We start from the raw sequence: 22,569 nt of genomic DNA, 5'->3' as shown, positions 1-22,569 counted from the left end.
TGTCTCAGGTGTGCCGGTTGCGGAGACCTGCCCACAGATTTTGCTTTTCCATTTCTCTAATACCCAGCACCCCATGCACCTTGTGTCTGCGCTCCAGGTATGGATTTCAAAGCTGGTTGTTTAGCAGTCCTGGGCTTTCACTCCCTCCCTGTTCCAACTCCTTTCTTCTGTCCGGGTTCTGGGATGGGGGAGCGTTTGGGTCCCGCCAGGCCACGGCTTGTATCTTACCCCCTTTGTGTGATGTTGAGTTCTCACAGATGTAGATGTATCCTGGCTGTTATACTGCATCCACTGGTGTCTCTTTTAGGAATAGTTGTACTTACTGTATTTTCATAAATATATATGTTTTGGGGAGGAGGTTTTCTCTGATCTACTCATGCCGCCATCTTCCCGTGATCTTGTTGTTCATTTTTAATGACATAGGTAATATGTGAATACTTCTTTAATAAATATTAAAATATTATAGGAAAGAATACATTGTGTTTCACCAGTGCTTTTTCCCTAGTTCTGTTTAAGTAGGCTTTTTATGGAAATACCTTCAGTAAAGTAGGATAATTTATCAGGCTCATAAAATCTGATGGGTATATATCCTTTATAAACATAAACTTTTGTTCTAATAATGTGCTCTCAAATTTACCTTATAATATATAGTCTGGTATGCTGAATATGCCTGCCCCCTAGAGAGACTGGCCAGATGACAACATCCTGGCTTTTAAGATAAATCTGTTACTGCTTTTTAAAAAATTCACTTTATTATCATTAATGTACAATTACATGAAGAACATTATGGTTACTAGACTCCCCCTTCACCAAGTCCCTCCCCACAAACCCCATTACAGTCACTGTCCATCAGCATAGAAAGATGCTGTAGAATCACTACTTGTCTTCTCTGGGTTGCACATCCCTCCCTATGCTCCCCCCCGACATTATACATGCTATTCGTAATGCCCCCTTTCTTTTTCCCTGCCCTTACCCCTCCCATCCCACCCATCCTGCCCAGTACCTTTCCCTTTGGTAACCGTTAGTAGATTCCTGGGTTCTGTGATTCTGCTGCTGTTTTGTTCCTTCAGTTTTTCTTTGTTCTTCTACTCCACATATGAATGAAATCATTTGGTACTTGTCTTTCTCCTCCTGGCTTATTTCACTGAGTATAATACCCTCTAGCTCCATCCATGTTGTTGCAAATGGTAGGATTTGTTTTCTTCTGATGGCTGATTAATATTCCATTGTGCATATGTACAATATCTTCTTTATCCATTCATCTGTTGATGGACACTTAGGTTGCTTCCATTTCTTGGCTATTGTAAATAATGCTGCGATAAACATAGGGGTGCATGTGTCTTTTTCAAACTGGGCTACTGCATTCTTATTGTAAATTCCTAAAAGTGGAATTCCTCAGTCAAACTGTATTTCTATTTTGAGCTTTCTGAGGAACCTCCATACTGCTTTCCACAATGTTTGAACTAATTTGCATTCCCACTAGCAGTGAAGGAGAGTTCCCCTTTCTCCGCAACCTCACCAACATTTGTTGTTATTTGTCTTTTGGATGGGGCAATCCTTACTGGCATGAGGTGATATCGCATTGTGGTTTTAATTTGCATTTCTCTGGTGACAAGCGATGTGGAGCATCTTTTCATGTTTCTGCTGGCCATCTGAATTTCTTTTTTGGAGAACTGTCTGTTCAGCTCCTCTGCCCATTTTTTAATTGGATTGTTCACTTTTTGTTTGTTCAGGTGCGTGAGCTCTTTATATATTTTGGATGTCAACCCTTTATCGGATCTGTCATTTATGAATATATTCTCCCATACTGTGGGGTACCTTTTTGTTCTATTGATGGTGGCCCTTGCTGTACAGAAGCTTTTCAGCTTGATATTGTCCCACTTGTTCATTTTTGCTTTTGTTTCCCTTGCCAGGGGAGATATGGTCATGAAGAAGTCACTCATGTATATGTCCAAGAGATTTTTGCCTATGTTTTTATCTAAGAGTTTTATGGTTTCATGACTTACATTCAGGTCTTTGATCCATTTCAAATTTGCTTTTGTGTAGGGGGTTAGACAGTGATCCAGTTTCATTCTCTTACATGTAGCTGTCCAGTTTTGCCAGCACCATCTGTTGAAGAGAGTGTCATTTCCCCATTGTATGTCCATGGCTCCTTTATCATATACTAATTGACCATATATGTTTAGGTTAATATCTGGGGTATCTATTCTGTTCCACTGGCCTGTGGCACTGTTCTTGTGGCAGTACCAAACTGTCTTGATTACCGTGGCTTTGTAGTAGAGCTTGAAGTTATGGAGCGAGATCCCCCCCCCACAATTTATTCTTCCTTCTCAGGATTGCTTTGGCTATTTGGGATCTTTGGTGGTTCCATATGAATTTTTGAACTATTTGTTCTAGTTCGTTGAAGAATGTTGTTGGTAATTTGATAGGGATTGCATCAAATCTGTATATAGCTTTGGGGAGGATGGCAATTTTGACAATATTAATTCTTCGTATCCAAGAGCATGGGATGAGTTTCAATTTGTTAGTGTCCTCTTTAATTTCTCTTAAGAGTGTCTTATAGTTTTCAGGGTATAGATCTTTCACTTTCTTGGTAAGGTTTATTCCTAACTATTTTATTCTTTTTGATGCAACTGTGAATGGAATTGTTTTCCTGATTTCTCTTTCTATTAGTTCATTGTTAGTGTATAGGAAAGCCACAGATTTCTGTGTGTTAATTTTGTATCCTGCACCTTGCTGTATTCTGATATCAGTTCTAGTAGTTTTGGAGTGGAGTCATTAGGGTTTTTTATGTACAATATCATGTCATCTGCAAATAGTGACAGTTTGATTTCTTCTTTACCAATCTGGATTCCTTGTATTTCTTTGTTTTGTCTGATTGCCGTGGCTAGGACCTCCAGTGCTATGTTGAATAACAGTGGGGAGAATGGGCATCCCTGTCTAGTTGCCGATCTCAGAGGAAAAGCTTTCAGCCTCTTGCTGTTCAGTATGATGTTGGCTCTGGGTTTATCATATATGGCCTTTATTATGTTTAGGGACCTGCCTTCTATACCCATTTTGTTGAGAGTTTTTATCATGAGTGGATGTTGAATTTTGTTGAATGCTTTTTCAGCATCTATGGAGATGATCATGTGGTTTTCGTCCTTTTTGTTGATGTGGTTGATGATGTTGATGGATGTTCGAATGTTGTACCATCCTTGCATCCCTGGGATGAATCCCACTTGGTCATGGTTTATGATCCTTTTGATGTATTTTTGAATTCAGTTTGCTAATATTTTGTTGAGTATTTTTGCATCTATGTTCATCAGGGAGATTTTTCTGAAATTTTATTTTTTGTTGGGTTCTTTGCCTGGTTTTGGTATTAGGGTGATGTTTGCTTCATAGAAAGAGTTTGGGAGTATTCCCTACTCTTCTATTTTTTGGAAAACTTTAAGGAGAATGGGAATTATATCTTCTCTGTATGTCTCATGAAATTCCGAGGTATATCCGTATGGCCTGGGGGTTTTGTTCTTGGGTTTTTTTGATTACTGCTTCAATTTCTTTACTGGTAATTGGTTTGTTTAGATTTTGTGTTTTTTCCTTGTTCCATATTGGAAGGTTGCATTTTTCTAGGAAGTTGTCTATTTCTTGTAGTTTTTCCAGCTTCTTAGCATATAGTTTTTCATAGTAGTCTCTAATAATTCTTTGGATTTGTGTTGGGTCCGTCTTGATGTTTCCTTTCACATTTCTGATTCTGTTGATGTGTGTTGATTCTCTTTTTCTCTTAATAAGTCTTGATAGAGTCTTATCTATTTTGTTTAGTTTCTCAAAGAACCAGCTCTTGGTTTCATTGATTTTTTCTGTTGTTTTATTTCTCAATTTTATTTATTTCTTCTCTGATCTTTATTATGTCCCTCCTTCTGCTGACTTTAGGCCTCATTTGTTCTTTTTTTCCCAATTTTGATATTTGTGATTTTAGACTATTCATTTGGGTTTGTTCTTCCTTCTTTAAATATGCCTGGATTGCTATATACTTTCCTCTTAAGACTGCTTTCGCTGCATCCCACAGAAGTTGAGGCTTTGTGTTGTTGTTGTCATTTATTTCCATATATTGCTTGATCTGCATTTTAATTTGGTCATTGATCCATTGACTATTTAGGAGCGTGTTGTCAAGCCTCCATGTGTTTGTGAGCCTTTTTGCTTTTTTTGTACAATTCATTTCTAGATTTATACCTTTCTGGTCTAAAAAGTTTGTTGGTAGAATTTAAATCTTTTTGAATTTACTGAGGCTCTTTTTGTGGCCTAGTGTTTGGTCTATTCTAGAGAATGTTCCATGTGCACTTGAGAAGAATGTGTATCCTGTTGCTTTTGGGTGTAGAGTTCTATAGATGTCTATTAGGTCCATCTGTTCTATTGCATTGTTCAGTGCCTCTGTTTTCTTACTTATTTTCTGTCTGGTGGATCTGTCCTTTGGAGTGAATGGTGTGTTGAAGTCTCCTAAAATGAATGTATTGCATTCTATTTCCTCCTTTAGTTCTGTTAGTATTTGTTTCACACATGCTGGTGCTCCTTTGTTGGGTGCATATATATTCATAGTGGTTATATCCTCTTGTTGGACTGAGCCCCTTATGATCATATAATGTCCTTCTTTATCTCTTCATACTTTCTTTGTTTTGAAGTCTGTTTTGTCTGATACTAGTACTCCAACACCTGCTTTTTTCTCCCTATTGTTTGCATGAAATATCTTTTTCCATCCCTTGGCTTTTAGTCTGTGAATGTCTTTGGGTTTGAGGTGAGTCTCTTGTAAACAGCATATAGGTGGGTCTTGTTTTTTTATCCATTCATTGACTCTGTGTCTTTTGATTGGTGCATTTTGTCCATTTACATTTAGGGTGATTATCGATAGGTATCTGCTTATTGCCATTTGAGGCTTTAGATTCGTGGTTACCAAAGGTTCAGGTTGCTTTCCTTACTATCTGTCTATCTTAACTCTCTTAGTATGCTGTTACAAATACAATCTAATGGTTCTTTTCTATTTCTCCTCTTTTTTATTACTCCTTCATTCTTTATATATTAGGTATCAAATTCTGTACTTTTTGTGTATCCCTTGGTTGACTTTGAGGATAGTTAATTTAATTTTGCGTTTGCTTCATAATTAGCTCTTCTACTTTCTTCAGTGTGGGTTTTATTACCTCTGGTGACAGCTATTCAACATTAGGAACACTTCCATCTATAGCAGTCCCTCCAAAATAGACTGTAGAGATGCTTTGTGGGTGGTAAGTTCTCTCTGCTTTTGCTTATCTGGAAATTGTTTAATCCCTCCTTCAAATTTAAATGATAATCTTGCCGGATAAACTAATCTTGTTTCCAGGCCCTTCTGCTTCATGGCATTAAATACATCATGCCACTGCCTTCTGTCCTGTAAGGTTTCTGCTGTGAAGTCTGATGTTAGCCTGATAGTCTTTCCTTTGTATGTGATCGTATTTCTCTCTCTGACTGCTTTGAATAGTCTGTCCTTATCCTTGATCTTTGCCATTTTAATGACTCTATGTCTTGGTGTTGTCTTCCTTGGGTCCCTTGTGTTGGGAGATCTGTGGACCTCCATGGCCTGAGAGACTTTGTCCTTCCACAGATTGGGGAAGTTTTCAGCAACTACCTCATCAAAGACACTTTCTATCCCTTTCTCTCTCTCTTCCTCTTCTGGTATCCCTATAATGCAAATATTGTTCCACTTGGATTGGTCACACTGTTCTCTCAATATTCTTTCATTCTTAGAGATCCTTTTTTCTCACTGTGCCTCAGCTTCTTTGTATTCCTATTCTCTAGTTTCTATTTCATATATTGTCTCTTCCACCATATCCAACCTTTTTTTAATACCCAACATCGTGCTCTTCAATGATTGAACCTCCGACCTGAATTGATTCCTGACTTCTTGGATGTCTTTTGTACCTCCATTAGAATGTTGATTATTTTTATTTTGAACTCTCTTTGAGGAAGAGTCACAATGTCCATATCATTTAAATCTTTCTCGTGAGTTGTATTAATAATTTTACTCTGGACAATGTTCCTTTGGCTTTTCCTGTTTGCATATGTCACTCTCTAGTGTCCCAAAGCTCTATTCTCAGCCTGCTCAGCCGAGGGTCGCCGAAAGAGGTACTGTCGGGGGTCGCAGGGGAGTGGTACTGTTGCCTGGGGTGAAGAAAGAGCTGTTCCCCACTTCCCGGCTGTTGTGCCTGTCTTCACTGCCTGAGCCAGTGTACTGGGCACACAGGTATAAGTTTTTGTCCCATCACAGCCAGATATGGATTCCTGCTTTCCACAAGTGGCCGGAATCCCTGTCTCCCCAGGAACTCTGTCTGTACTAACTTTCCTACCTGGTAGTCATGCGAGTCTCATGAAAGCACCATGAAATGTAGGTTTTTGCTCCCTGCGCAGATCTCCAGAGCTAGGTTTTCAGCAGTCCCAAGTCTTCCACTCCCTCCCTGCTCCATTTCTCTTCCTCCCGCCAGTGAACTGGGGTGGGGGAAGGGCTCGGGTCCCATGGAGCCACAGCTCCAGTACATTACCCCGTTCAGTGAGGTCTGCTCTTTTCTCCAGGTGTGTGCAGTCTGACGCTGTCCTCTTTCCTGTTGCTCTCTCAGGATTAGTTGTACCAATTAAATTTTCTAATTGTGTCCAGTTTTAGGAGGAAGCCTCTGTCTCTCCTCTCATGCTGCCAGCTTTTCACATCAGCTTTTTTTTATACAAAACTCTCCATCTCAAATTGTGTAAATCAGCCATTCTAAACTCTTGGTGAATGCCATGCTTCTTTCTCTCAAATCCAAACCTTCACACATGCTAGTCCAATGTCTGTTTGTTCCACTTTTAGTGATGCCATGATTAAGTAGTGAGTGTAAGATTGGTAACACCTTGATACTTCCATTGTAAATTTCCTCTGTCTTCTTTCTCCTATTGGTTTTAGAAACTGTTGATGATCGTTATCTGAATCTGCTATTTCAAAAGGGACTTCAAAGTGCTGGCTTTTCTAGTTCTCTCATTCCTTCTGTATCTATTAGCTGAAATTCTTTTGTAGAGAATTTTCCCTTACTGATTTGGTCTATTGGGTATCCTAAAATACAATTTGTATATGATTGGCAAGGTAAATGTTTATTTCTTTGGTGATTATATTTTAAAAGTTTATGTAGATTAGTGATTTGGTGTTTGGGACAATTTTATCAGAGAAGCCCTTTATAAATGGTGCCTCTTTTTCCAGAATAGCAGATAAAAGTCTGCTTAATCCATAGGAGAAATGAAACATTCCACATAAGTAATAAAAACAGAAAATATTTTTGTAATATTAGTTATTAAACAAAAGAAAATCAAATGTGTTTTTAAATTTAACTTGAGTGCTAGTACCTGAGAGGAAAAGAATCTTATGTAGAGGAAGAAGAGGTAGATGGATACTTATGGTGATTTGAAGGAATCTTCTGAGTACTTTCAAGAGCTTTTAGAATTATGCATAATTTCACTAAGGATTTAAGCTATTTCCATTTCTGTGATAGTGAAATATCAACACTGCTCTTATACTAAAACCATGGCCCAAGATCAGGGATAATGTTTCAGCTCACAAATGGAGAGAGACACATTTCCCAGCATGCCATGTATTAGAGGTGAGATAAAGAGGTGGATGTGAGTGAAACTGAGCCAAGAATGGTAAACAATAAGAGGGAAGTATTTAATGCTATGACTATAAGGTTTGATGAGGGACCAGAGCCAAGACTAGGGTGAAGCTAATGAGGTGCCTGTAGTGCACATCCTACACTTGCTTGACCCTGACAGTGAGTGCCTCCTTAAATGTTTTACCCTAGGACAATTACTGTGAGTTCTGTCAGTGACAAACATAGCAGTGAGTGCCATGGAGGTAGTAGATTAAGGCTCCAGGCATCCTAGTAACAGAGGTCCTGGGTACAGGAGTCCAAGCCTGAGCAAAGACTCTAAGGCTGTAGATAAGTATCCGGACATTATATGATAGGGGAATAAGGTTCAAAACCAAAGTAGACTGAATATTGAAGGTCAAGAAAGGCTTCACAGAGAAAACCTGTGTTGGAATCAGAAAACTCTTCTCAGACCAGAAAGTTGTGGGAAGAAATGTGATAAAAGGCAGAGGAAACAGCAGATGCAGAAGCACAGGGGTGTGAAATAGGTTTAGTGGCTGTAGGTAGAATTTAGGGAGCAGTAAGAGATGAGCTTAGGGTCCATGTTATGGAGGGCTTTATAGACTGTGCTGTAGATTTTAACTTAATCTCTGTGGACCCAGGGAAGTCATTGAAAATTTTTTATGCTTGGAAGTTTCATGGTCAGATTTCTCAATTTAAGAAACTATTATATATTTTCAAATTTTCTCATAGGAGAAGGGTTAAAGATGGCAGAATAGGAAAGCAAGATGGAAACCTCCTCCCAAAAGCACATAAAAGAGGAAAATACAAGCTGAAACAACCTGAAGACTGGAGAACATTCCCCCTACATCTGAGGAAGAAGAGAGGGCCACATAGAAAAAGGTGAGGTGGCAAAGCCAAGATCAAGTGGGATAGCCACCCTAACCTACACGTGGGAGAAAAAGGAATGGAGCAGGGAGGGTGTAGATCCCAGGAGCACTGCACACCTGTTTCTGGAGATCTGGTCTGGGAGCACGAGCACTCAGAATATTGGGTTCTGGTGATTACCATGCCTGGACACCAGAGGCAGATGGAATACTATGGGAGGCTGAGACTCCAGCTGGTTTGGAGGGCAGGTATGCTCTGCCAGTCCTGAGACCCAAAGCAGAGGCAGTGGTTTTAAAGAATTTCCAGCAGTGGGAGGGGTACCAGAGGGGATAAGGGTTGGATGGAGCTCTCTCCTCAGAAGAAAGGGCAGGTGGAGGATACCTCCATCACCCTTCCTCAGCCTAACAAATCGGGAACTCTCAGGAGCCCCAGACATTCCATCCTCCTTGCTAGAAATGCAGCCCTGAGACTCCTCCCTGCACACATTGCCAATAGACAACCCACTTGGCCTAGTGGCAGCATAAGACTTTGCTGCCTGGCAGGCAGAGGGAGACTCTCTCAGCTTGTTTGGCTCCATGTCAGCCCAACTAGAGAGGTGCCTGGAGGAGCCAGCTCGCCCCAAGAGCTCCTTCCTCTCTGTGGGTGTTCAAACATGGTGCCATGTGTCCTGCTGGGGCACATAGGTTCACCCACCCAATTAACCCTGCAGCCCCACCATTGCTGCAGGCCAGGCAGAGGGTGGCCTCATCCACAGTGATCTCAACAGAGATTCCTCTGCTGATCACAAAGGCAGCAGCTCAAGCGTACTGCCCACCCAGACTTAGAGCACTATAGAAGCCAGACAGAAAGGCAGCCCTGCACATGGCATGTCAACATCTGGGGTCCATGCAAAATAGAACCAGGCACTAGAAAGTAAATAATCTTGAGCTACTAGGCACCATAGCATCCCTTCTTCATAAAGCTATTACTCTTTAGACCAGAAAGCATAGCAGAGACATCTAATAAATTGGAAAAAACACAAAATCCCCGACAAAAGGAGGAGGCAGAGGAATTTTATCCAAACAAAACTACAAAACAGAACCCTAGAAAGAGGGCAAAATGAAGCAAAGATCACCAATCTTCTTGATAAAGATTTAAAAGTAAAAGTCATAAACATGATGACAATTTTGTTTTATTTTGGTGTCATTAATATACAATCACATGAGCAACATTGTGGTTACTAGATTCCCCCCATTACAATTCCCCACCACATACCCCATTACAGTCACTATCCATCAGCGTAGTAAGATGCTGTAGAGTCACTACTTGTCTTCTCTGTGCTATACTGCCTTCCCCGTCACTACGTTATGTGTGCTAATCATAATGCCCCTTATTTCCCTTTGCCCTCCCTTCCCACCCACCCTCCCCACTCCCTTTCCCTTTGGCAACTGTTAGTCCATTCTTGGGTTCTGTGAGTCTGCTGCTGTTTTGTTCCTTCAGTTTTTGCTTTGCTCTTATGCTCTGCAGATGAGTGAAATCATTTGGTACTTGTCTTTCTCTGCCTGACTTATTTCACAGAGCATAATACCCTCTAGCTCCATCCATGTTGTTGTGAATGGTAGGATTTGTTTTTCTTCTTATGGTTGAATAACACACCACATCTTCTTTATCCATTCATCTACTGATGGACACTTAGGTTGCTTTCATTTCTTGGCTATTGTAAATAGTGCTGCGATAAACATAGGGGTGCATATGTGTTTTTGAAACTGGGAAACTGCATTCTTAGGGTAAATTCCTAGGAGTGGAATTCCTGGGTCAAATGGAATTTCTATTTTGAGTTTTTTGAGAAACCTCCATACTGCTTTCCACAATGGTTGAATTAGTTTACATTCCCACCAGCAGTGCAGGAGGGTTCCCCTTTCTGCACATCCTCACCAGCATTTGTTGTTCCTAGTCTTTTCTATGTTGGCCATCCTAACTGGTGTGAGGTGATATCTCATTGTGGTTTTAATTTGCATTTCCCTGATAATTAGCAATGTGGAGCATCTTTTCGTGTGCCTGTTGGCCATCTGAATTTCTTCTTTGGAGAATTATCTGTTCATATCCTATGCCCATTTTTTAATTGGGTAATTTCTTTTTGGGTGTTGAGGCTTGTGAGTTCTTTATATATTTTGGATGTTAAACCCTTGTGAGATATGTCATTTACAAATATATTTTCCCATACTGTAGGATGCCTTTTTGTTCTGCTGATGGTGTCCTTTGCTGTACAAAAGCTTTTTAGCATAATGTAGTCCCATTTGTTCATTTTTTATTTTGTTTCCCTTGCCCAAGAGATGCATTCAGGAAAAAGTTGCTCATGTTTATATTAAAGAGATTTTTGTCTATGTTTTCTTCTAAGAGGTTTATGGTTTCATGACTTACATTCAGATCTTTGATCCATTTTGAGTTTACTTTTGTGTATGGGGTTAGACAATGATCCAGTTTCATTATCTTGCATGTAACTATCCAGTTTTGCCAACACCAACTGTTGAAGAGGTTGTCATTTCCCCACTGTATATCCATGGCTCCTTTACTGTATATTAATTGACTATATATGCCTGGGTTTATATATGGGCTCTCTAATCTGTTCCATTGGTGTATGGGTCTGTTATTGTGCCACTTCTTGTTTGCTGTGGCTTTGTAGTAGAGCTTAAAGTCAGGGAGCGTGATCCCCTCTGCTTCATTTTTCCTTCTTGGGGTTGCTTTGGCTGTACATGATGACAGATTTAAAGAACAATATTCAAGATCTCAAGGAGGACTTAAACAAAGAGATAGAAAACTTGAAAAACAGCCACTCAGAACTAGAATACAGTATCTGAAATGATACAAAATGGAGGTATTTAAAAGTATATTAGATCATGTAGAGGAGATGGTAAATGAAATATAAATTAGAGAACAGGGAAACAGAGAAGCTGAGGAACAGAAAGAAATAAGGATCTCTAGGACTGAAAGAATGATAAGAGAGCTATGTGACCAATCCAAATGAAACAATATTTGCATAATAGGGGTACCAGAAGGAGAAGAGAAAGACAGAGGGATAGAAAGTCTCCTAAGTAAATAATTGTTGAAATGTCTCCAGTTTGGGGAAGGAAATAGACACTTAGGTCATGGAAGTAGAGAGAGCCCCTGACAAAAGGAACCCCAGCAAGTCAACACCAAAACATAAAATAATTAAAATGACAAAGATCCAGAATAGGGAGAGCGTGTTGAAAGCAGCCAGAGAAAGTAAAAAAGATTATTTATAAAGGAAATCCCATCAGGCCATAAGTGGACTTCTCAGCAGAAGCTCTACTGGCCAGCAGGGAAAGACATGATATATTGAAAGTTCTGAAACAAAAGGAACTCCAACCAAGAATCCTCTACCCATCAAGATTAACCATTTAAATTTGAATCAGGTATTAAACAATTTACAGATAAACAGAAGTTGAAGGAATTGCCACCATTAAGCCAGTCTTACATGATATGTTAAAGAGATTGCTATAGATGGAAAGGACCCTGAGGCTAAATAGCTTTCACCAGTAAAAATAAACTCACATTAAAGGCAATAGACCAACTAATTACCAAGCAGGTATGAAATTGAAACAAAACAAAAGAAGCAAAATCAACTACACACAAAATCATACAAGCGATACACAAAAAGGGCAGATTAAAACATCTCATATGAAAAATGTGGATGAGGAAGAAGAAGGGGAAAAATTACCTTTAGATTGTGTTTGAAATCGAGTAATCAGCAATTTAAGATAGACATCTGTATGTCATCTTTGGAAAACTGTCTACTCAAGTCTTCTGCTCTTTTCTTTTTATTAAAGTATCATTGATATAAAATCTTATGAAGGTTTCGGATTCAAGATGGCAGTGTGAGAGGTGAGACAGAGAACTACTCCCACATAATATACATATTATGAAAATATAGTTAATACAACTAATCCTAAAAGAGCAACAGCTTAGAAGGCTCCACCAGACTGCATACAGCTGGAGAACAGAGCAGACCTCATGAAACAGGGTATACCAAATACTTGATTCAACAGGACCAAAGCCCTTCCCACACTCCAGCTAACCTTAGGAGGAAGAGAAATGGAGCAGGGATGGGCTGAACGCCAAGCCCTGGAGATCTGCTATGGGAGCACAAACCTACATTGCATGATTCCAGCCATTTGTGGAAGACAGGGATCCACATCTGGCTGCTCTAGAACAAAGGAAAGGCAGGTGGTCTGAGAGTCTTCCTAGCAGCAAGAGGGCTGCTGAGGGGCAGGGTTTGCCCAGAGCTTGCTACGCAGGAGAAGAGATAAGTGGACAAGGTGTCTGGGTGTGCTCTGCCCAGCAGGTTAGGACGTTCAGCAGCTTCAGGTGATCCATCCCTCTAGCTGGCTACTCAGCTCTGAGGCCCTCCACTGTGATACACAGCCCACTGCACCTTCCTCATGGCTTGCCGGCACCAGCTCGCAAACTGGCAGTCCCTGCTCTGGTATCAGGCCAGCCAAAGGGAGGCCTCGCCTATGGAAGCTAGAGATGCAAAGCACAGAGGCTTACACTTGTGTGCTGGCCCACTGGTTCTGACAATGGAGAGAGGCACTGCAGCTGGGAGGGAGAGAACAACTCTTTCCTCCCCTTAGGCACCAGTGCTGCTCCCAAGTGACCCCCGACATCACTCCAGGGGCTGAGCAGCTCCAGAGACTAAAGCTTCTGGGGAATAGAGGGTGACACATACAAATGTGAAATGTCAAAGGAACCTGGTTCAAACAAAAATCTCACAAACACAAGAAAAAGGGCCAAATGACTGAACTCACCAATCTTCCTGAAAGAGAGGTCAAAATAAAAATCATAAACATGCTCATAGAGGTATAGAAAAATATTCAAGATCTCAGGGATGAATTAAGGATGGAGATTCAACCATTAAGAAATTCATATCTGAAATGAAACATAGAGTGGAGTGATTTAAAAGCAGATTAGATGCAGTAGAAGAGATAGTAAATGAAATTGAAATTAGAGAAGAGGAGGACAAAGGCACAGAGAGAAAAAGGACCTCTAAGAATGAAAGAATATTGAGACAACTGTATGACCAATCCAAATGGAAAAATATTGGCATTATAGGAGCACCAGAAGAAGAAGAGAGAAAAAAAGGGATAGAAAGTGTCTTTGAGGATGTAATTGCTGAAAATTTCCCCAATCTGGGGAAGGAAATAGTGTCTCAGGCCATGGAGGTGCACAGATCTCCCAACACAAGGGACCCAAGGAAGACAACACCAAGACATATAGTAATTAAAATGGCAAAGATCAAGGATAAGGACATACTTTTAAAAGCAGCTAGAGAGAGAAAAAGGATCACCTACAAAGGAAAACCCATCAGGCTATCATCAGACTTCTCAACAGAAACCTTACAGACCAGAAGGGAGTGGCATGATATATTTAATGCAATGAAACAGAAGGGCCTTGAACTAAGATTAGTCTATCCAGCAAGGTTATCATTTAAATTTGAAGGAGAGATTAAACAATTTTCAGATAAGCAAAAGCTGAGAGAATTCACCTCCCACCTCTACAGTGCATTTTCGAGGGACTGCTAGAGATGGAAGTATTCTTTTTTTTAAATTTATTTTTTATTCATTTTTAATTTTTTTTTATTGAAAGGTAGCTGACAACAGTATTACATTACATTAGTTTCAGGTGTACAACACAGTGATTCAACATTTATATACATGATAATTCTAGGTACCAGCTATCACCATACCAAGTTGTTACAATATTTTGACTATATTCCTTATGCTATACATTACATCCCAGTTACTTATTTATTTTACAATTGGAAGTGTGTCTCTCTCTCTCTCTCTATATTTTTTTGTGAGGGCATCTCTCATATTTATTGATCAAATAGTTGTTAACAACAATAAATTTCTGTATAGGGGGGTCAATACTCAATGCACAATCATTAATCCACCCCAAGCCTAATTTTCGTCAGTCTCCAATCTTCTGATGCATAAAGAACAAATTCTTACATGGAGTACAAATTCTTACATAGTGAATAAGTTACATGGTGAACAGTGCAAGGGCAGTCATCACAGAAGCTTTCGGTTTTATTCATGCATTATGAACTATACACAGTCAGTTCAAATATGAATATTCATTTGATTTTTAAACTTGATTTATATGTGGATACCACATTTCTCTATTATTATTATTTTTAATAAAATGCTGAAGTGGTAGGTGGATACGAGATAAAGGTAGAAAACATAGTTTAGTGTTGTAAGAGAGCAAATGTAGATGATCAGGTGTGTGCCTGTAGACTATGTGTTAATCCGAGCTAGACGAGGGCAATAAACATCCATGTATGCAGAAGATTTCTCTCAGAACGGGGTGTGAGGTTCTAAGCCTCACCTCTGTTGATCCCCAATTTCTCACCTGATGATCCCCCTGCGACTGTGCCTGTCTTAGGTTGTTCTTCCCTTGAGGAATCTTATCCGTCTCTGGCTAAGTAGTCATCTTCCGGGGCCATACAGGGAAATGTTAAGTTGGTAAGTGAGAGAGAAGCCTTATTGTTTGAAAAGGTTAGCTTTTTACTTCTTTGCATATTTATGCCCTGTGGCTTCTATGCCCAGCATTTGTCTTGAGGTGTCTTTACCACTTGGAAGAATTATGATACTCGGTAAATTCGACATGTGGCACGAGTTCTATTTAAAGTTTGTGATTAGGTAGGAAGAAGAAAAGCTATAGAGGTAGCAGGCAGAAGAAAACCTGGGAAGATTGATTATTTCTTTGATATATCTTCTTGTAGAGTAACTTCAGCACGGATAGGTTTTAAACTACTAATTAAATTGTGCACACACATTAACATAATAGGAATATAGTTACCTAACCAAAGCATACCTGTAATTACCAGCCATCTCCAGTGAAACCAAGAAAACCAGTTAGGCACCTTAGGCATTTGTGAAAACTTATCTATGATATGGTGGATATTGTCCGACTGAACTTAAACAGTCTGAGAGAATTCAGATAAACTAGAACACCCCATTCCTGGGGACTGTTCATATCCCATATGTTCTTTTAACGATAAATAGTCTGTGGTTGTAAGATTTTGGAGTGCTACAATTTGCACTTCTCCTAATTCTTGGTTGAGTTCCAACAGTATAGATCCAGTCCAATTTTTTGTTTTACTGTATGCACAGGCCAGCTTAGATATCTCCTTCATCATTCCCATGGCAAGTCCAGGAACTGGTGGGATGAGTGCATCTACACCTGTGGCAGTGCGTGGATCTTTGTTGGAGTTTTTTTTTTTTGCTGATCATCTTCTGTCATGAGTCTTCCCGAGAGTGCTGATGTTGGAAGTTCTTTTTCATATCGTATCTTAGTTCATTTTTGGGGTAGCCAAATTAGGCTTTGATCCTCTGTATAAACACAAACAGACCCTTTGCCTACAGTTTTATATGCCCTTTATATCATTGTGTAGAACTCATTAGAGGTCACCACATAGGAACTGCTTTTTTTTTTTTAATCATTAATCTACACTTACATGACGAATACTTTGTTTACTAGGCTCTCCCCTATACCAGGTCCCCCCTATATACTCCTTTACAGTCACTGTCCATCAGCGTAGCAAACTGTTGTAGAATCACTACTTGTCTTCTCTGTGTTGTACAGCCCTCCCCTTTCTCCCACCCCGCTATGGATGCTAATCTTAATACCCCTCTTTTTCTGCCCCCCCTTATCCCTCCCTACCCACCCATCCTCCCCAGTCCCTTTTCCTTTGGTACCTGTTAGTCCATTCTTGAGTTCTGTGATTCTGTTGCTGTTTTGTTCCTTCAGTTTTTCCTTTGTTCTTATATTCCACAGATGAGTGAAATAATTTGGTATTTCTCTTTCTCTGCTTGGCTTGTTTCACTGAGCATAATACCCTCCAGCTCCGTCCATGTTGCTGCAAATGGTTGGATTTGCCCATTTCTTTTTTTTTTTTTTTTTTTTTTTTTTTAGATAATTATTTTTTATTGAAGGGTAGTTGACACACAGTATTACATTACATTAGTTTCAGGTGTACAACACAGTGATTCAACATTTATATACATGATAATTCTAAGTACCAGCTATCACCATACCAAGTTGTTACAATATTTTGACTATATTCCTTATGCTATACATTACATCCCGGTTGCTTATTTATTTTACAATTGGAAGTGTGTACTTTTTCTTGGTTGTTGTTGTTAGGGCATCTCTCATATTTATTGATCAAATGGTTGTTAACAACAATAAAATTCTGTATAGGGGAGTCAATGCTCAATGCAGAATCATTAATCCACCCCAAGCCTAATTTTCATCAGTCTCCAATCTTCTGAAGCATAACGAACAAGTTCTTACATGGAGAACAAATTCTTACATAGTGACTAAGTTACATGGTGAACAGTACAAGGGCAGTCATCACAGAAACTTTTAGTTTTGCTCATGCATTATGAACTATAAACAGTCAGTTCAAATATGAATACACATTTGATTTTTATACTTGATTTATATGTGGATACCACATTTCTCTCTTTATTATTTTTAATAAAATGCTGAAGTGGTAGGTAGATACAACATAAAGGTAGAAAACATAGTTTAGTGTTGTAAGAGAGCAAATGTAGATGATCAGGTGTGTGCCTGTAGACTATGTGTTAATCCAAGCTAGACAAGGGCAATAAAACATCCACATATGCAGAAGATTTCTCTCAGAACAGGGAGGGTGAGGTTCTAAGCCTCACCTCTCCTGATCCCCATTTTCTCACCTGATGACCCCCCTGCGACTGTGCCTGTCTTAGGTTGTTCCTCCCTTGAGGAATCTTACCTGTCTCTGGCTAACCAGTCATCTTCCGGGGCCATACAGGGAAATGTGAAGTTGGTAAGTGAGAGAGAAGCCTTATTGTTTGAAATGGTTAGCTTTTTATTTCTTTGCATATTTATGCCCTGTGGCTTCTATGCCCAGCATTTGTCTTGAGGTATCTTTACCACTTGGAGGAGTTATGATACTCGGTAAATTTGATATGAGGCACGAATTCTATTTAAGAATTCGTTGTAATTAGGAAGGAAGAAGAAAAGCTATAGAAGTAGCAGGCGGGAGAAAACATGGGAAGATTGATTATTTCTTTGACATATCTTCTTGTAGAGTAACTTCAGCATGTATAGATTTTAAGCTACTACTTAAATTGCGCACACACATTAACATAATAGGAGTATAGTTACATAACCAAAGCATACCTGTAATTACCAGCCATCTCCAGTGAAACCAAGAAAACCAGTTAGGCACCCTAGGCATTTGTGAAAACTTATCAATGATATGATGGGTATTATCTAACTGAATTTGAATAGTTTGAGAAAAATCAGACAAATTAAAACAACCCATTCCTGGGCACTGTTCACATCCCATATGTTCTTTTAACAGTAAATAGTCTGTAGTTGTAAGATTTTGGAGCGCTACAATTTGCACTTCTCCTAATTCTTGGTTGAGTTCCAACAGTATAGATCCAGTCAAATTTGTTGTTTTACTGTATGCACAGGCCAGCTTAGATATCTCCTTCATTCCCATGGCAAGTCCAGGAGCTGGTGGGATGAGTGCATCTACAGCTGTAGCAGTGCGTGGATCTTTGTTGGGGTTTTTTGATGATCATCTTCTGGCATGAGTCTTCCCGAGAGTGCTGATGTTGGAAGTTCTCTTTCATATCGTTTCTTAGTTCATTTTCGGGGTAGCCAAATTAGGCTTTGATCCTCTGTATAAACACAAACAGACCCTTTGCCTACACTTTTATATGTCCTTTATATCATTGTGTAGAACTCATTAGAGGTCACCACATAGGAACTGCATTTTTTTTTTAATCATTAATCTACACTTACATGACGAATACTTACGAATACTTTGTTTACTAGGCTCTCCCCTATACCAGGTCCCCCCTATATACTCCTTTACAGTCACTGTCCATCAGCGTAGCAACCTGTTGTAGAATCACTACTTGTCTTCTCTGTGTTGTACAGCCCTCCCCTTTCTCCCACCCCGCTATGGATGCTAATCTTAATAAACCCCTACTTCTCCCCCCCTTATCCCTCCCTACCCACCCATCCTCCCCAGTCCCTTTCCCTTTGGTACCTGTTAGTCCATTCTTGAGTTCTGTGATTCTGCTGCTGTTTTGTTCCTTCAGTTTTTCCTTTGTTCTTATATTCCACAGATGAGTGAAATCATTTGGTATTTCTCTTTCTCTGCTTGGCTTGTTTCACTGAGCAAAATACCCTCCAGCTCCATCCATGTTGCTGCAAATGGTTGGATTTGCCCATTTCTTATGGCTGAGTAGTATTCCATTGTGTATATATACCACATCTTCTTTATGCATTCATCTATCGATGGACATTTAGGTTGCTTCCAATTCTTGGCTTTTGTAAATAGTGCTGCGATAAACATAGGGGTACATTGGTCTTTCTCATACTTGATTGCTGCATTCTTAGGGTAAATTCCTAGGAGTGCAATTCCTGGGTCAAATGGTATGTCTGTTTTGAGCATTTTGATGTACCTCCATACTGCTTTCCACAATGGTTGAACAAGTTTACATTCCCACCAGCAGTGTAGGAGGGTTCCCCTTTCTCCACAGCCTCACCAACATTTATTGTTGTTTGTCTTTTGGATGGCAGCCATCCTTACTGGTGTGAGGTGATACCTCATTGTAGTTTTAATTTGCATTTCTCTGATAATTAGCGATGTGGAGCATCTTTTCATGTGTCTGTTGGCCATCTGTATTTCTTTTTTGGAGAACCGTCTGTTCAGTTCCTTTGCCCATTTTTTAATTGGGTTATTTGTTTTTTGTTTGTTGAGGTGTGTGAGCTCTTTATATATTCTGGACGTCAAGCCTTTATCGGATGTGTCATTTTCAAAGATATTCTCCCATACTGTAGGGATCCTTTTTGTTCTATTGATGGTGTCTTTTGCTGTACAGAAACTTTTCAGCTTAATATAGCCCCACTTGTTCATTTTTGCTGTTGTTTTCCTTGCCCGGGGAGATATGTTCAAGAAGAGGTCACTCATGTTTATGTCTAAGAGGTTTGTGCCTATGTTTTCTTCCAAGAGTTTAATGGTTTTGTGACTTACATTCAGGTCTTTGATCCATTTTGAGTTTACTTTTGTATATGGGGTTAGACAATGGTCCAGTTTCATTCTCCTACATGTAGCTGTCCAGTTTGGCCAGCACCATCTGTTGAAGAGACTGTCATTTCACCATTGTATGTCCATGGCTCCTTTATCAAATATTAATTGACCATATATGTCTGGGTTAATGTCTGGATTGTCTAGTCTGTTCCATTGGTCTGTGGCTCTGTTCTTGTGCCAGTACCAAATTGTCTTGATTACTATGGCTTTATAATAGAGCTTGAAATTGGGGAGTGAGATCCCCCCTACTTTATTCTTCTTTCTCAGGATTGCTTTGGCTATTCGGGGTCTTTGGTGGTTCCATATGAATTTTTGAATTATTTGTTCCAATTCATTGAAGAATGTTGCTGGTAGTTTCATAGGGTTTGCCTCAAATCTGTATATTGCTTTGGGCAGGATGGCCATTTTGACGATATTAATTCTTCCTAGCCATGAGCATGGGATGCATTTCCATCTGTTAGTGTCCCCTTTAATTTCTTTGAAGAGTGACTTGCAGTTTTCAGAATATAAGTCTTTCACTTCTTTGGTTAGGTTTATTCCTAGGTATTTTATTTTTTTTGATGCAATTGTGAATGGAGTTGTTTTCCTGATTTCTCTTTCTGTTGGTTCATTGTTGGTATATAGGAAAGCCACAGATTTCTGTGTGTTGATTTTGTATCCTGCAACTTTGCTGTATTCCGATATCAGTTCTAGTAGTTTTGGGGTGGAGTCTTTAGGGTTTTTTATGTACAGTATCATGTCATCTGCAAATAGTGACAGTTTGACTTCTTCTTTGCCAATCTGGATTCCTTGTATTTTTTTGTTTTGTCTGATTGCCGTGGCTAGGACCTCCAGTACTATGTTAAATAACAGTAGGGAGAGTGGGCATCCCTGTCTAGTTCCCGATCTCAGCGGAAATGCTTTCAGCTTCTTGCTATTCAATATAATGTTGGCTGTGGGTTTTTCATAGATGGCCTTTATTATGTTGAGGTACTTGCCCTCTATTCCCATTTTGCTGAGAGTTTTTATCATGAATGGATGTTGAACTTTGTCAAATGCTTTTTCAGCATCTATGGAGATGATCATGTGGTTTTTGTCTTTCTTTTTGTTGATGTGGTGGATGATATTGATGGACTTTCGAATGTTGTGCCATCCTTGCATCCCTGGGATGAATCCCACTTGGTCATGGTGTACGATGGTTTTGATGTATTTTTGAATTCGGTTTGCTAAAATTTTGTTGAGTATTTTTGCGTCTACGTTCATCAGGGATATTGGTCTGTAGTTTTCTTTTCTGGTGGTGTCTTTGCCTGGTTTTGGTATAAGGGTGATGTTAGCTTCATAGAATGAGTTTGGGAGTATCCCCTCCTCTTCTATTTCTTGGAAAACTTTAAGGAGAATGGGTATTATGTCTTCCCTGTATGTCTGGTAAAATTCCGAGGGAAACCCATCTGGCCCGGGGGTTTTGTTCTTTGGTAGTTTTTTGATTACCACTTCAATTTCGTTGCTGGTAATTGGTCTGTTTAGATTTTCTGTTTCTTTTTGGGTCAGTCTTGGAAGGTTGTATTTTTCTAGGAAGTTGTCCATTTCTCCTAGGTTTCCCAGCTTGTTAGCATATAGGTTTTCATAGTAGTCTCTAATAATTCTTTGTATTTCTGCGGGGTCCGTCGTGATTTTTCCTTTCTCGTTTCTGATACTGTTGATTTGTGTTGACTCTCTTTTCCTCTTAATAAGTCTGGCTGGAGGCTTATCTATTTTGTTTATTTTCTCGAAGAACCATCTCTTGGTTTCATTGATTTTTGCTATTGTTTTATTCTTCTCAATTTTATTTATTTCTTCTCTGATCTTTATTATGTCCCTCCTTCTGCTGACCTTAGGCCTCATTTGTTCTTCTTTTTCCAATTTCGATAGTTGTGACATTAGACCGTTCATTTGGGATTGCTCTTCCTTTTTTAAATATGCTTGGATTGCTATATACTTTCCTCTTAAGACTGCTTTTGCTGTGTCCCACAGAAGTTGGGGCTTAGTGTTGTTGTCATTTGTTTCCATATATTGCTGGATCTCCATTTTGATTTGGTCATTGATCCATTGATTATTTAGGAGCGTGTTGTTTAGCCTCCATGTGTTTGTGAGCCTTTTTGCTTTCTTTGAACAGTTTATTTCTAGTTTAATGCCTTTGTGGTCTGAAAAGTTGGTTGGTAGGGTTTCAATCTTTTGGAATTTACTGAGGCTCTTTTTGTGTCCTAGTATGTGGTCTATTCTGGAGAATGTTCCATGTGCACTTGAGAAGAATGTGTATCCTGTTGCTTTTGGGTGTAGAGTTCTATAGATGTCTATTAGGTCCATCTGTTCTAGTGTGTTGTTCAGTGCCTCTGTGTCCTTACTTATTTTTTGTCTGGTGGATCTGTCCTTTGGAGTGAGTGGTGTGTTGAAGTCTCCTAGAATGAATGCATTGCATTCTATTTCCTCCTTTAGTTCTATTAATATTTGTTTCAGGTATGTTGGTGCTCCTGTATTGGGTGCATATATATTTATAATGGTTATATCCTCTTGATGGACTGAGCCCTTTATCATTATGTAATGTCCTTCTTTGTCTTTTGTTACTTTCTTTATTTTGAAGTCTGTTTTGTCTGATACCAGAATTGCAACACCTGCTTTCTTCTCTCTGTCGTTTGCTTGAAATATCTTTTTCCATCCCTTGACTTTAAGTCTGTGCGCGTCTTTGGGTTTGAGGTGAGTCTCTTGTAAGCAGCATATAGATGGGTCTTGCTTTTTTATCCATTCTATTACTCTGTGTCTTTTGATTGGTGCATTCAGTCCGTTTACATTTAGGGTGATTATTGAAAGGTATGAATTTATTGCCATTGCAGGCTTTAAGTTTGTTGTTACCAAAGGTTTATGGTTAGCTTCTTTATTATCTTACTGTGTAAC

The 22,569-nt window shown here is 39.4% G+C and overlaps 1 protein-coding gene across 2 annotated transcripts in view; it reads left to right on the top strand.

Moving 5' to 3' along the window:
- Window positions 1-22,569, top strand: part of SNX12 (sorting nexin 12) — a 180,180-nt gene that overhangs the window by 59,304 nt on the left and 98,307 nt on the right. Inside the window, exon 5 of one of the 2 annotated variants that reach the window (XM_057496046.1) lies at window positions 8,367-8,393. The exons of the other annotated variant lie outside the window; for it this stretch is intronic. Coding sequence (XP_057352029.1) covers window positions 8,367-8,378 — 12 coding nt within the window. The 3' untranslated portion in view covers window positions 8,379-8,393. Of the gene's footprint in view, window positions 1-8,366; window positions 8,394-22,569 lie in introns of those variants that run through there. 2 annotated transcript variants of the gene reach the window in all.

Source organism: Manis pentadactyla, chromosome X (genome assembly GCF_030020395.1).
Source record: "Manis pentadactyla isolate mManPen7 chromosome X, mManPen7.hap1, whole genome shotgun sequence".
NCBI classification, from domain to species: Eukaryota; Metazoa; Chordata; class Mammalia; order Pholidota; family Manidae; genus Manis; species Manis pentadactyla.
The sequence above is the reverse complement of the archived record's forward strand: the minus strand, read 5'-3'. Positions and strand labels throughout refer to the sequence as shown.